Source organism: Schistocerca cancellata, chromosome 6 (assembly GCF_023864275.1).
Source record: "Schistocerca cancellata isolate TAMUIC-IGC-003103 chromosome 6, iqSchCanc2.1, whole genome shotgun sequence".
Lineage (NCBI taxonomy): Eukaryota > Metazoa > Arthropoda > Insecta > Orthoptera > Acrididae > Schistocerca > Schistocerca cancellata.
In genome coordinates, this window is record NC_064631.1 from 157,794,385 (window position 1) to 157,806,449 (window position 12,065).

The window sequence follows — 12,065 nt, forward strand, 5'->3', positions numbered from 1 at the left end:
CTCGCAGTGACATTCGGTGATTTTTTAAGGTAAGGGAACCAGTGTTTGTTGCTACATTTCAGAGACTGTTGTCCAAGTGCTACTTCCATTCCTTGGAAAGGAAGTGATGGGCTTTAGCAGCAGGACTGCTGTGATGGAACGTGCTCTTCGTAGTGTATAGCAACTACCCTGGGCAACGAGATAACAAGACCTCTCACTGATTGAACACCTATGGGATATGATGAAGCCCAAAGTTTATTAGTTGTCCAGGGCCTACAAGAACCACTGCCGAATTCCAGCAAAAGGCACGAGATGGTTGCCACAGTCAATCGCAGGATGCCATTCGGCACCTTCATGATGATTTGCGTGGTGAGAATACAGGCCCGCTTTGCGAGCAGATGGGGGTGCATAATATGTTGATTGTGTTGACAGTGTTTACTGTGGCATGTGTGTTTCCGTTGATGTGAATTTATCATCACTTACTGCCATAATGATGAACTGTCACTTCACTTGTTAGTAAAATTACATGGTCCTTGAGATTGCTGATTTTTTTTTTTACAGTAGTCTATAGTCACAGTACACTAGTATAGCCATCGTCGAAGTCAACCATCGTATGGAATTGCGTCAGCTTAATGGATTACGACATAAAAAACAGACTGCTTATGACTGTTCCGTTCTGAGATGAGTGAGGTGATATGTAATCTTAAGACACGTTACCACTTGAGGTCTGATTTCAAGTAGGCGGAGATAACGTGATCATTAGCTCCACGTACTTATAGTGCAGCTAGTGTATAAAGACGGACGGGGAGCGGTGAGCTACAGGCCGAGTCCACGATGTTTCGTCTGACAGTACTGTTCGTATGCCTCCTGTCCCCAGGTTTGGCGTCGCCAACCAGAGGCCGGCTGTGGAGGACAGGGCAGGCTCGCATCATCGGCGGGACTGAAGCCAGCATCTCCAGTTTCCCTTGGCAGGTGTCTGTAGAGTCGGCGGGAGAGCACACTTGTGGAGGGTCCCTCATCAGTCCCGACTGGGTGCTGACGTCCTCGTTCTGCCTAGACGGCTTCAGCGGCGTTTCCGAGCATTTGCTGCAGTTCGTCTCTCTGCGTGCGGGAACATCAACGAGGCAGAGCGGCGGAGTCGTGCTGCTGGCAGCTGAGATGTACGAGCACCCACTCTACATCCCCCTCACGGTTGATTACGATGTCGCACTCATCAAGGCAAGTCGAATTGCAATTTTCTTTCTTAAATTGGGCGAAATTCCTTTTCACTGACAATTACTTCCCGGCCGCGGTGACCGAGCGGTTCTAGGCGCTTCAGTCCGGAACCACGCGACTGATACGGTCGCAGGTTCGAATCCTGCCTCAGCCACAGATGTGTGTGATGTTCTTAGGTTAGTTAGGATTAAGTAGTTCTAAGTTCTAGGGGACTGATGACCACAGATGTTAAGTCCGATAGTGCTCAGAGCCATTTGATAATTACTTAGTAGAAATAGTTTATATTATTTTTCATCATCATGGCGATTGCCATAGCTTTCATACGTTATCATAGATTCCCCAGGTCTTTCCTGCCGCTGGGTCTACAATTCCAAGTTTTCAAAAAGTGTATCATGCGAGCTAGATAATTATTCCGAAATTGTCCTTATTCTCTGACTTGAGCCCTAATATTGTACATACTTTTCTCTGTACCTTTCCTTTATTTATCTATCCCAGACCACCTGCATAGAGCTTGAAGAAATGTCCTTACGGTGGACTGCTGACTCACTTTCCCAGAAAGTGCCCATGTTTGATGTGGATGTATGCAAACTTCAGGAACCAAAAACATAAAAATGTCTAAAAGTAAGTCTTTGACGTACGATATTTCACATGATGTTTCTAATCACCTTTGCACGAATACTGTTAATTTCTAAAAAAATACTCCACTGGTCTACGAAGCTAAAGTTCTGATTTCACATATCGTTAGCAAGTACAGCAGTGCACAACATCCATTTGATGTTATTGAGAACCTCAGGAGTAGTTCTGTTGTCAAAAATATTACGTGTTACCCGATCACTGGCGCACTGCGATTGGCGGAGATGTTCTTCACAGTGTGGGTGAACCGGAGCATACTGACTGAAGACATCCGTTCGCAGCCTCTACACCTGAAAGAAAAGCACTTCATTGATGTACATCGAGAGTAGGTGTATCTCCATGCAAATGAGCACATTCTTAGCTTTGTAAGCTTATTTGTCCGTCACTGACATAGAAGACCGCAAACCTTCTTCCCTTTCCGTCTGGGCAAGCTGTGCAGTGACTAGAGTACATGTAAAGCTTACTGGGACAGGGTAAATGCTAGCTACAATGAGGCTGATAATTCTATTGTAATACTGGCACTTTAATTTGATATTCCCCACAACTGACAAAATTTACAAAAATAAATGTGAATTTCTTTGTCCACCCACACACTCCTGGAATGGCACATTAACAAATGGCTCTGAGCACTATGGGACTTAACTTCTGAGGTCATCAGACCCCTAGAACTTAGAACTACGTAAACCTAACTAACCTAAGGACATCACACACATCCATGCCCGAGGCAGGATTCGAACCTGCGACCGTAGCGGCCGCGCGGTTCCAGACACATTAACAATTTGCAATTACGCACCCCTATTACCAGCAGCTACAATGATAAACACTCGGCACCTCGCAAGGATAACTTGTAGGTCGAGAATTTTAGGTAAGTTGTTGGAAGTGGTTAGGCGCTTCTGAGCACACAAAAAATTCTAACCGCAGAACTCTGCACGGAACACGTGTTGGTGCAATGCTGCGATACAGACCGTATATCTTCCTTCGAAGACGACAGCCAAGACGCCATCTGCAAGTCCGTACCTCTCGATGGCTGAAAGCGAAGTCCACTCTCTCCACAATTCTCCCGTCTCCCCCCGCATACGGAAACGCGGCGGAAGAATACACTGTTTCGGCCAATGTCGAACGCTCTATCATCGCCGAAATCCCTCAAATGACATTTCTGAGATCTACCCAGTGATCGAGTAGGTCAGAACGCCCCTAGGCAAACGAAATTCCCGTCTTCGCCACGTGTTGCCCAGCACAGGTGGCTCCGGATGCCGGGCTACCCCCAAAAGCGCCGTATTGTCCCGCGTTTCCGGTGACCGCTGCCTGCCGCCCTAGGCGGCCATCTGCAGACTTTACATTCCACAATTCTCAACTTCCGACGCTTCCCACCAACGCTTGAAGTTAGTGGCTCAATCATACAGACATGCAGGGAGTAGTGCTCGAGAGTGCCTCATATTTATCATCATTCAATGGAGTCATGATCTCATGCCCTTGCCAATCCCTTTATTATTAATACTAACGTTGGTAAGCTAACGTGTAAGTGCCCATGTCCTGGCACCTTACAGCGTTTAATGTCTCAGTCGGTAAAAACGGAACCCGTATAGGATCACTTTATTGCCTGTGTGTCCGTCTGTTAAGAACAAAACTATCAAGTTGAAATTTAAGTATGCCATGCCTGCTCGACCTGACGTAGTTCTGTAAGCCTTTTCGGTTGACGAGTCACACGAGTCACTTGATCGTCCTATCATATCCAGCACGTGCTCGATTGGAGACAAGTCCGGAGATCGCGCTGACCAGCAAAGTTACTGCACGTCTTGCAGAGCATGTTGAGTTTTACGGGCAGCGTATGGGCGGGCATTACCTTTTGGAACAACACGTCACCTTCCTGTCGCAAGAACGTTAAAAGAAGGGGTCGAACAACATACGACCCGTGGTGAGGCCAGTGTATCTTGGACGAATGCTCTCTACCAGACAGCGCTCACCAGATTTACGTCGACCATCACTTGCATGCGGGCAAAACGCTTTCATCGCTGAAGACCACGGCACGCCATTGCGCCTTCCAAGTGATCCTCTGGCGGCACCAATCGCACAGTGCTCATCGATGCTGTGGCATAGGTGGAAGACTGGCTACAGGTGTGCGTGCTTTTTGTCCCACTGCTAATAACCGGTTCGCCACAGGTCTTGTTGACACGCCTGCGCTCACAAGCCCTGTTATCTGCGCTGTGGTAGCTGCACGATCTGACACTCCTGACCTGGCGGGCGTCAGTGCTGCGTGGGTGGACATCGAGAACCTCGTGTGTGTCCGCGAGAGTGTTTTCACGTCGCCATTGATACCAGTATTGTTGCACAACTGACGCAGCGTAGCAATCTCCAAATGGACCATCCTGCCACTCGGAGGGCCCAATTTGACTCCTTCAAACTCGGTCAGTTGGCTATATGAAGCATCAGTGCATCTCCGTGGCACGGTTCCAGCTTGCTTTACACATTTACACCACATCGAGCCTTCTGGCAACGAGACTTCCTTGTCAAAGGGTAAGACACAGATGGCGCTCTCGTAGCGACACTAGTACGCTATTTGTTCGTGGACGACGTCAAAATGATTAACAGCGCATCTTCAAATCCCCAGGTAGGATATGCCGACATCGCATCAAACCGGCGTCGTCTTTCCAGATCTACTAACTTTTTTTTTTCCTGCGTAGTAAAGTGACATCCTTTAGTGGAATTCTGGCTGATGTTAGGAAATCATGAACAAATGACAACACAGAATAAATTGAAAGAGTTGTGACTTAATACACTACTGGCCATTAAAATTGCTACACCACGAATATGATGAGCTACAGAAGCGAATTTTAACCGACAGGAAGAAGATGCTGTGATATGCAACTGATTAGCTTTTCAGAGCATTCACACAAGGTTGACGCCGGTGGCGACACCTACAACGTGCTGACATGAGGAAAATTTCCAACCGATATCTCATACACAAACAGCGGTTGCCAGGCGTTGCCTGGCGAAACGTTGTTGTGATGCCTCGTGTAAGGAGGAGAAATGCGTACCATCACGTTTCCGACTTGGATAAAGGTCGGATTGTAGCCTATCGCGATTGCGGTTTATCGTATCGCGACATTACTGCTCGCGTTGGTCGAGATCCACTGACTGTTACCAGAATATGGAATCGGTGGGTTCAGGAGGGTAATACGGCACGCCGTGCTGGATCCCAACGGCCTCGTATCACTAGCAGTCGAGATGACAGGCATCTTATCCGCATGGCTGTAACGGATCGTGCAGCCACGTCTCGATCCCTGAGTCAACAGATGGGGACGCTTGCAAGACAACAACCATCTGCACGAACAGTTCGATGACGCTTGCAGCAGCATGGACTATCAGCTCGGAGACCATGCCTGCGGTTACCCTTGGCGCTGCATCACAGACAGGAGCGCCTGCGATGGTGTACTCAACGACGAACCTGGGTGCACGAATGGCAAAACGTCACTTTTTCGGATGAATCCAGGTTCTGGTTACAGCATCATGATGGTCGCATCCGTGTTTGGCGACATCGCGGTAAACGCACAATGGAAGCGTGTATTCGTCATCGCCATACTGGCGTATCACCCGGCGTGATGGTACGGTTACGTGTCTCGGTCACCTCTTGTTCGCATTGACGGCACTTTGAACAGTGGACGTTATATTTCAGATGTGTTACGACACTTGCCTCTACCGTTCATTCGATCCCTGCGAAACCCTACATTTCAGCAGGATAATGCACGACCGCATGTTGCAGGTCCTGTACGGGCCTTTCTGGATACAGAAAATGTTCGACTGCTGCCCTGGCGAGCACATTCTCCACATCTCTCACCAACTGAAAACGTCTGGTCAATGGCGGCCGAGCAACTGGCTCGTCACAATACGCCAGTCACTACTCTTGATGAACTGTGGTATCGTGTTGAAGATGCATGGGCAGCTGTACCTGTACACGCCATCCAAGCTTTGTTTGACTCAATGCCCAGGCGTATCAAGGCTGTTATTACGGTCAGAGGTGGTTGTTCTGGTTACTGATTTCTCAGGACGTATGCACCCAAATTGCGTGAAAATGTAACCACATGTCAGTTCTAGTACAATATATTTGTCCAATGAATACCCGTTTGTCATCTGCCTTTCTTGGTGCAGCAATTTTAATGGCCAGTAATGTATTTTTCCGCTTTTATAGGTGAACGGCTCGTTCGCACTGGGTCCTAACGTGCAGGCAGTCATCCTGCCAGTGCAAGGCTACGACCCACCAGTGGGACTGCCGGTGACGATCACTGGCTGGGGCTACAACGTCACTGACGGCAGCATGTCCAGTGGTCTGCAGAAGGTATACGTCAAGATCGTGGACCGTGCCGTGTGCCAGGCGACCTACGTGATCAGGAACGTGACCGCGCGCATGGTGTGCGCTGGAGAACTGCTGAGGGGCTCTTGCTATGGCGACTTTGGCGGACCGTTGGTCAGTGGCAGCACGCAGGTTGGCGTCTTGTCCTGGACGCTCTTCCCGTGCGAGCTTGGCCTCGACGTCTACGCCAACGTGGGCAGCGTCAGGTCCTGGATCAGCGAGATCTCAGGAGTCTGAAAGGGCGCAGGCCTTATTCATTCTAATTTTGGGAGATCAACGCTTATGGACGAAACATTTATGTATTTCATACTAATCAACGCTCTTTGTTTTCTCAAATAAATATTGATATTTGTACCAAAATATTATATTGTGATCACTTGAAAAAACTTAGAAAAAGAACAGTCCTTACTTAAACTACCATACATATTATTTTACTGTTTCTATAAGAAGCTAAATTATTTAATGGCAATCGCTGACAATAACTGTTGTGCATGTAGTAACTGAATGCTACTGTTATATAGCCCTAATATCCAACATATATATACAGTGGATATTGGGGCTGAATTAACAGTAGTATTCAGTTACTACATTCACAATATATACTACCGCTCATTAATTTCAATACACCCTGGTATTTCAGATTTACAACACAAATCAAACGTAATTTCACACAGAATATAATTATATTACCTTCCACCTATATAATACAATCACAATCATTATATTTTACTTTCATGAAAGTACCCTCCTTTTTACTTAATGAATGCCTCACAAACTCGAGGCACGCGATCAATCAGTTTTTGTAGGTATCGTGAATCTATATGATTCCACACATCCTTAACAATATTTCAGAGATGTTCCTAGCTGGATATATTAACTTCCCTGATACGTCTGTCCACTTCATCGCAAACCATTTCATTGGGGTTACAATCGGGGCTTTGGGACGGCCATACAATATCATTCTGTACTTTTAATTTTTCCTTTGGTGCATTGTAGTTGGTACAGTATGCCGATTGATATTTTGGGTTAATATCCTGTTGTAAGGTGAACCCTTTCCGTATTAAGCGCAATCCATTTTGTATTCCGTGATACTGAAGTATGCGGTCGTACTGCTTCCGATCTAAAAATCCTTCTATTTTCACAAGGTCGCCAACTCTAAAACTCTATCTCCGGCAAAACATCCCTAAACCATGACAGAGCCCCCACCGCGCTTAACTGCAGGTAGAGCACACTGCTGGGCTACCCTGTCTCCTACAAATCGGCGAACAAATAATCTCCTTCTCGTTCCAAAAATCTCGAACTTCGATTCATCGGTGAATAACTCCTTCGTCCACTCTTCCGATGTCCGATTACGAAATTTTCTAGCCCATTCAAGTCTCTTCTGTTTATTTATGGGCCTTAGCATGGATTTTCTTGCTGTGACAAATCCTTTCAAGCCGGCTTCACTCAGTCTCCTTTTGTAATGTTGCAACAGATATTGTTGTGGTGTTCAGTTCTACCAATTCTGCACGAATTTGGGGCGCTGTTTTGAATATGTTTCTCTTACTGGTAATTTGATGTATTTATCATCACTTTTAGTTGTTTTACGAGGTCGTGCTGCTCGTGGTATACCCTTGTTGCTACCTCTTGTCTTCTGGCGGTGAAGCGTGTATTGCTCTTCCCCTATAGAAACACTACACTGTTTCGCAATTTGGCGAATAGATAAACCTGCTTTGTTAAGTGCTATAATTCTAGCACGTTTTCCTATGGGTATCTCCACTCGTGGAGCCAAAGTAGCGATGTGCACACTTTAGTGTCATGAAGGAACTGACGTGCAGGAACCACATGTTATATATCGTAGCAATGCTTGCCGTTCGCTGCGGACATCCCATCACTAGAGGGAACAACACATGTGCACCAAATGCAGTGTCCGTCGGCGAATGGGTAAACAAACATATCATACAGGTAAATAACGTTTATGTACACCGCATTGTTTGTATATCTATGGTGTCTGTTCTTATGGACATGTCTGAAAGAACAGACACCGCATATATACAGATTGGTCAGAAAATGTCTGAAACGTTTGAAATGATGTTTCAGGGTAGGTTGCACTGAGACATAAATGTTAAGAAAAAAATTCGATACGTTGCACCGTCTCCGAGCTATTTAGCATTGAAGTTAGCCAATCAGGTCGTCTGAGCTACCCAAACGAAGTACTCATTGGGCAACATAGCCCTGGCAGGCTGCTTGATTCGGAGCGCCTGACGCCCCGATTGATTAATTTCAATAGTAAGTAACTCGGAAATGGCGAAAAGTATCGCATTTTTCCTTAACGTTTGTGTCTCAGTACAACCTGCCCCGCAACATCCATACAAGCGCTTCAGACATTTTATGATCATCCTGTATAATTAAGGTGATAACGGCCAATGATCCCTGCACTGCAGACGCACACCGAGTTCAAACTCTTATGGGAATCGGCGAGATGCCTCCAGTAATGAGGGTAATGAGCAGGGGCACTTCACCAGTAGTGTGTGTTATGAATTGTGGTGACCACTGTGTCCAGATGATGTATGGTCAGCGCATTTCCCTAGTAAGCGGGAGACCTGGGTTTGAATCCCAGTCCAGTACAAATTTGCAACTTCCCCCATGGATATAAATCTTTAAGTCCTTTGAGCCTTGAAATACTGGTTTCACACAGTGGAATTATTACAGAAATGTGACAAAACAGTAACAAATAACAATTATTAGGAGTATTTTGCAACGGATACTTAACTTCGGCACAATATAATGCATTACGCTAGAATCTAATGCGATGTAATCTACATAAGATTGGAGTCTCGTGGCAGTCGATGATATTATCGGTATAACTGATATAATGATGTAGTCACTCTCGGTCGTCCTAGTTCTCTATATAAATAGCGACTCCTAAGTCGGAGTGTAGTCTTCACGATATTGTACTGAGATGGCTCCAGGCATTGGACTGAACTACTTGCCTGAGTGCCCGTCGTTGCCTCTTTGGGGAAGCAGTCTCACGTCCATTATGAAAAGGAGAAAGCAACGTAGTCCGCAGATGACAGCGGTCTCTGTGGTGGCGATGCACACCCTAGGCAGACGTGCACAACGCCCTGAAGGAAGTGGTGCAGAGGCTGGAAAAAGTCTGTGTTTGTGAGAGCCACCTGGAGGCTGGTGCCCAGAAATGAGGAGTGTCAGGCGTGTGGCTGTGCCTGTGTGACGGCAGCTTCTCATAGTGTTTTTTTTTCCTTTGTGTAAATCTTGCTTGGTAAAGAAAAACTGTTAACGCTCTGCCTAACTTTACCGTGGGATGACAGCTCTGCCTAGCTCTGATTAGCTCATATGCTGTATGTGACGAAATATTCTTAGTTATTTAGCCTCAAAACAAGCATTACGTGTTCTTTCTGTATTGGGAATCGTGAGGTAGGAATGAACTCAGTGTAATGTGGACTTAAGAAAGGTTGAGAACGTGGGGAAGCAAACGCCTCAGCTGCATAGTAACAGTGGTGAGTTAGCAGAGGAGAGGGGATCCCCAACTCTTACCATACAGTCCCAAGGTCAAGACAAGTGCGCTTCTGGATGTTCTTATGGCAGACAAAGTGTCACACAACAGTGTGGCACAAAAGCTTAATGTTGTTATAATTATGTGATCTGTTAGTAGAATGATTCAGAGGTACTGTTTAGTTAGGAATACTAAGTGTGAGCGTCCTCAGAATAGTAGTTTTCTCAAAATATTTTGTTGTTCAGCTTGTTTCGCCTCAGAATTCTTCACGTCATCTCTTTAAGAATCATCCAACATTTCTCCTTCATTTTGGGTTATACAGGGTGATTCAAAAAGAATACCACAACTTTAGGAATTTAAAACTCTGCAACGACAAAAGGCAGAGCTAAGCACTATCTGTCGGCGAATTAAGGGAGCTATAAAGTTTCATTTAGTTGTACATTTGTTCGCTTGAGGCGCTGTTGACTAGGCGTCAGCGTCAGTTGATGCTAAGATGGCGACCGCTCAACAGAAAGCTTTTTGTGTTATTGAGTACGGCAGAAGTGAATCGACGACAGTTGTTCAGCGTGCATTTCGAACGAAGTATGGTGTTAAACCTCCTGATAGGTGGTGTATTAAACGTTGGTATAAACAGTTTACAGAGAATGGGTGTTTGTGCAAAGGGAAAAGTTCTGGACGGCCGAGAACGAGTGATGAAAATGTAGCACGCATCCAGCAAGCATTTTTTCGCCGCCCAGGAAAATCGACTCGCAGAGCTAGCAGAGAGCTGCAAATTCCACAATCAACTGTATGGAGAGTCCTACGAAAAAGGTTAGTTATGAAACCTTATCGTCTGAAATTGGTTCAAGCACTGTCTGCAGCTGATAAGATTAAAAGAATCGATTTCTGTGATTTTATCCTTCCTCAAATGGAAACAGATGAATCTTTCGTTTCAAAGATTGTGTTTAGTGATGAAGCAACTTTCCACACTAATGGGAAAGTCAACCGTCACAATGTCTGTATATGGGGCACTGAGAATCCGCGGGAAACAATTCAGTATGAACGCGACTCGCCTAAGGTGAACGTTTTCTGTGCCATTTCAGCCAATAAAGTTTTTGGTCCCTTTTTCTTCGAAGGTGCTACTGTAACTGGACTACAGTATCTGGAGATGTTAGAGAATTGGCTGTTTCCTCAGCTCGAACAAGAAGCACAACAATTCATATTTCAGCAGGATGGAGCGCCACCACATTGGCACTTATCTGTCCGTAACTACCTGAACGTCAAGTACCCGAGGCGATGGATCGGCCGCCAGGCAGCCCGTGACAGAGCACTTCATCACTGGCCTCCAAGAAGCCCTGATCTTACCCCCTGCGATTTTTTCTTATGGGGGTATGTTAAGGATATGGTGTTTCGGCCACCTCTCCCAGCCACCATTGATGATTTGAAACGAGAAATAACAGCAGCTATCCAAACTGTTACGCCTGATATGCTACAGAGAGTGTGGAACGAGTTGGAGTATCGGGTTGATATTGCTCGAGTGTCTGGAGGGGGCCATATTGAACATCTCTGAACTTGTTTTTGAGTGAAAAAAACCTTTTTAAATACTCTTTGTAATGATGTATAACAGAAGGTTATATTATGTTTCTTTCATTAAATACACATTTTTAAAGTTGTGGTATTCTTTTTGAATCACCCTGTATTGTATTGCAGCATTAGTTATCCTATTATTGGACATACCTTGGATATGGTCTTCCCAAATCAGTCGGTATTTTTCAGCTACATTTCGACACTTAGTTCTTGTCTAATATCGATGTTTTTTTATGATCCTTCTACAGGGCGGAGGAACGTCATCTCTGATGATTCAATGCGTCGTAGTTGATCAAGTGATAGGATTCAACATTGTCACTTAGCACCAAAGTCAACGATACTACTTTGTAAAGTCTAGTGAAAATTTCGTTCGAGCATTATGTTTTAATATGCGTTGTATGGATCCACAGAAATTCCTGGGTCTGGCCAATTTTAGCTTTATATCGTCTGATTTAGGAAATTTAAAATTGCATGCTAAGTACTAAAACTCATCTTCTTGTTCAATTGTTTGTCCATCTATAACGATTTTGACTCTTACGGGTTCCATTTTTGAAATGCAATCACTTTTGTTTCATCTGTCGATATTCTCTTTCCGAATTTAGCGGTAATTTCTCGCACGGACTGCAAATTTGAACTTCTACTTTAAATTCTCCTATTAATAAGCAGCTCGTCAGAAAATAGCATAGTAATTAACAGAAAATTACCGCTTTTTAATGTGTCGTTTAATATAATATGTCGTTTATGAAAGACATCGTTAACATAAAAAGTGAAAAAACTTGGGACAGTGGGCAGTATGTCTAAATCCTTGATTAAAATCAACAGAAGCTGTCT

The 12,065-nt window shown here is 45.1% G+C and overlaps 1 protein-coding gene across 1 annotated transcript; it reads left to right on the top strand.

The window, feature by feature from the left end:
- Nucleotides 1-789: 789 nt before the first annotated feature.
- On the top strand, nucleotides 790-6,490 carry LOC126191102 (trypsin alpha-4-like). Its single transcript, XM_049931839.1, has 2 exons — nucleotides 790-1,197; nucleotides 6,014-6,490. The coding sequence occupies exons 1-2, from the start codon at nucleotides 814-816 to the stop codon at nucleotides 6,410-6,412; spliced, it is 783 nt and encodes a 260-aa protein (XP_049787796.1). The 5' UTR covers nucleotides 790-813; the 3' UTR covers nucleotides 6,413-6,490.
- The last annotated feature ends 5,575 nt before the right edge of the window (nucleotides 6,491-12,065 follow it).

What these genes read in the sequence shown, in the direction of transcription:
- LOC126191102 (XM_049931839.1), top strand. Translation starts at nt 814, where the DNA reads ATGTTTCGTCTGACAGTACTGTTCGTATGCCTCCTGTCCCCAGGTTTG. An exon ending in ACGATGTCGCACTCATCAAG is followed by an intron (nt 1,198 to 6,013) that starts GCAAGTCGAATT and finishes CCGCTTTTATAG; the next exon opens with GTGAACGGCTCGTTCGCACT.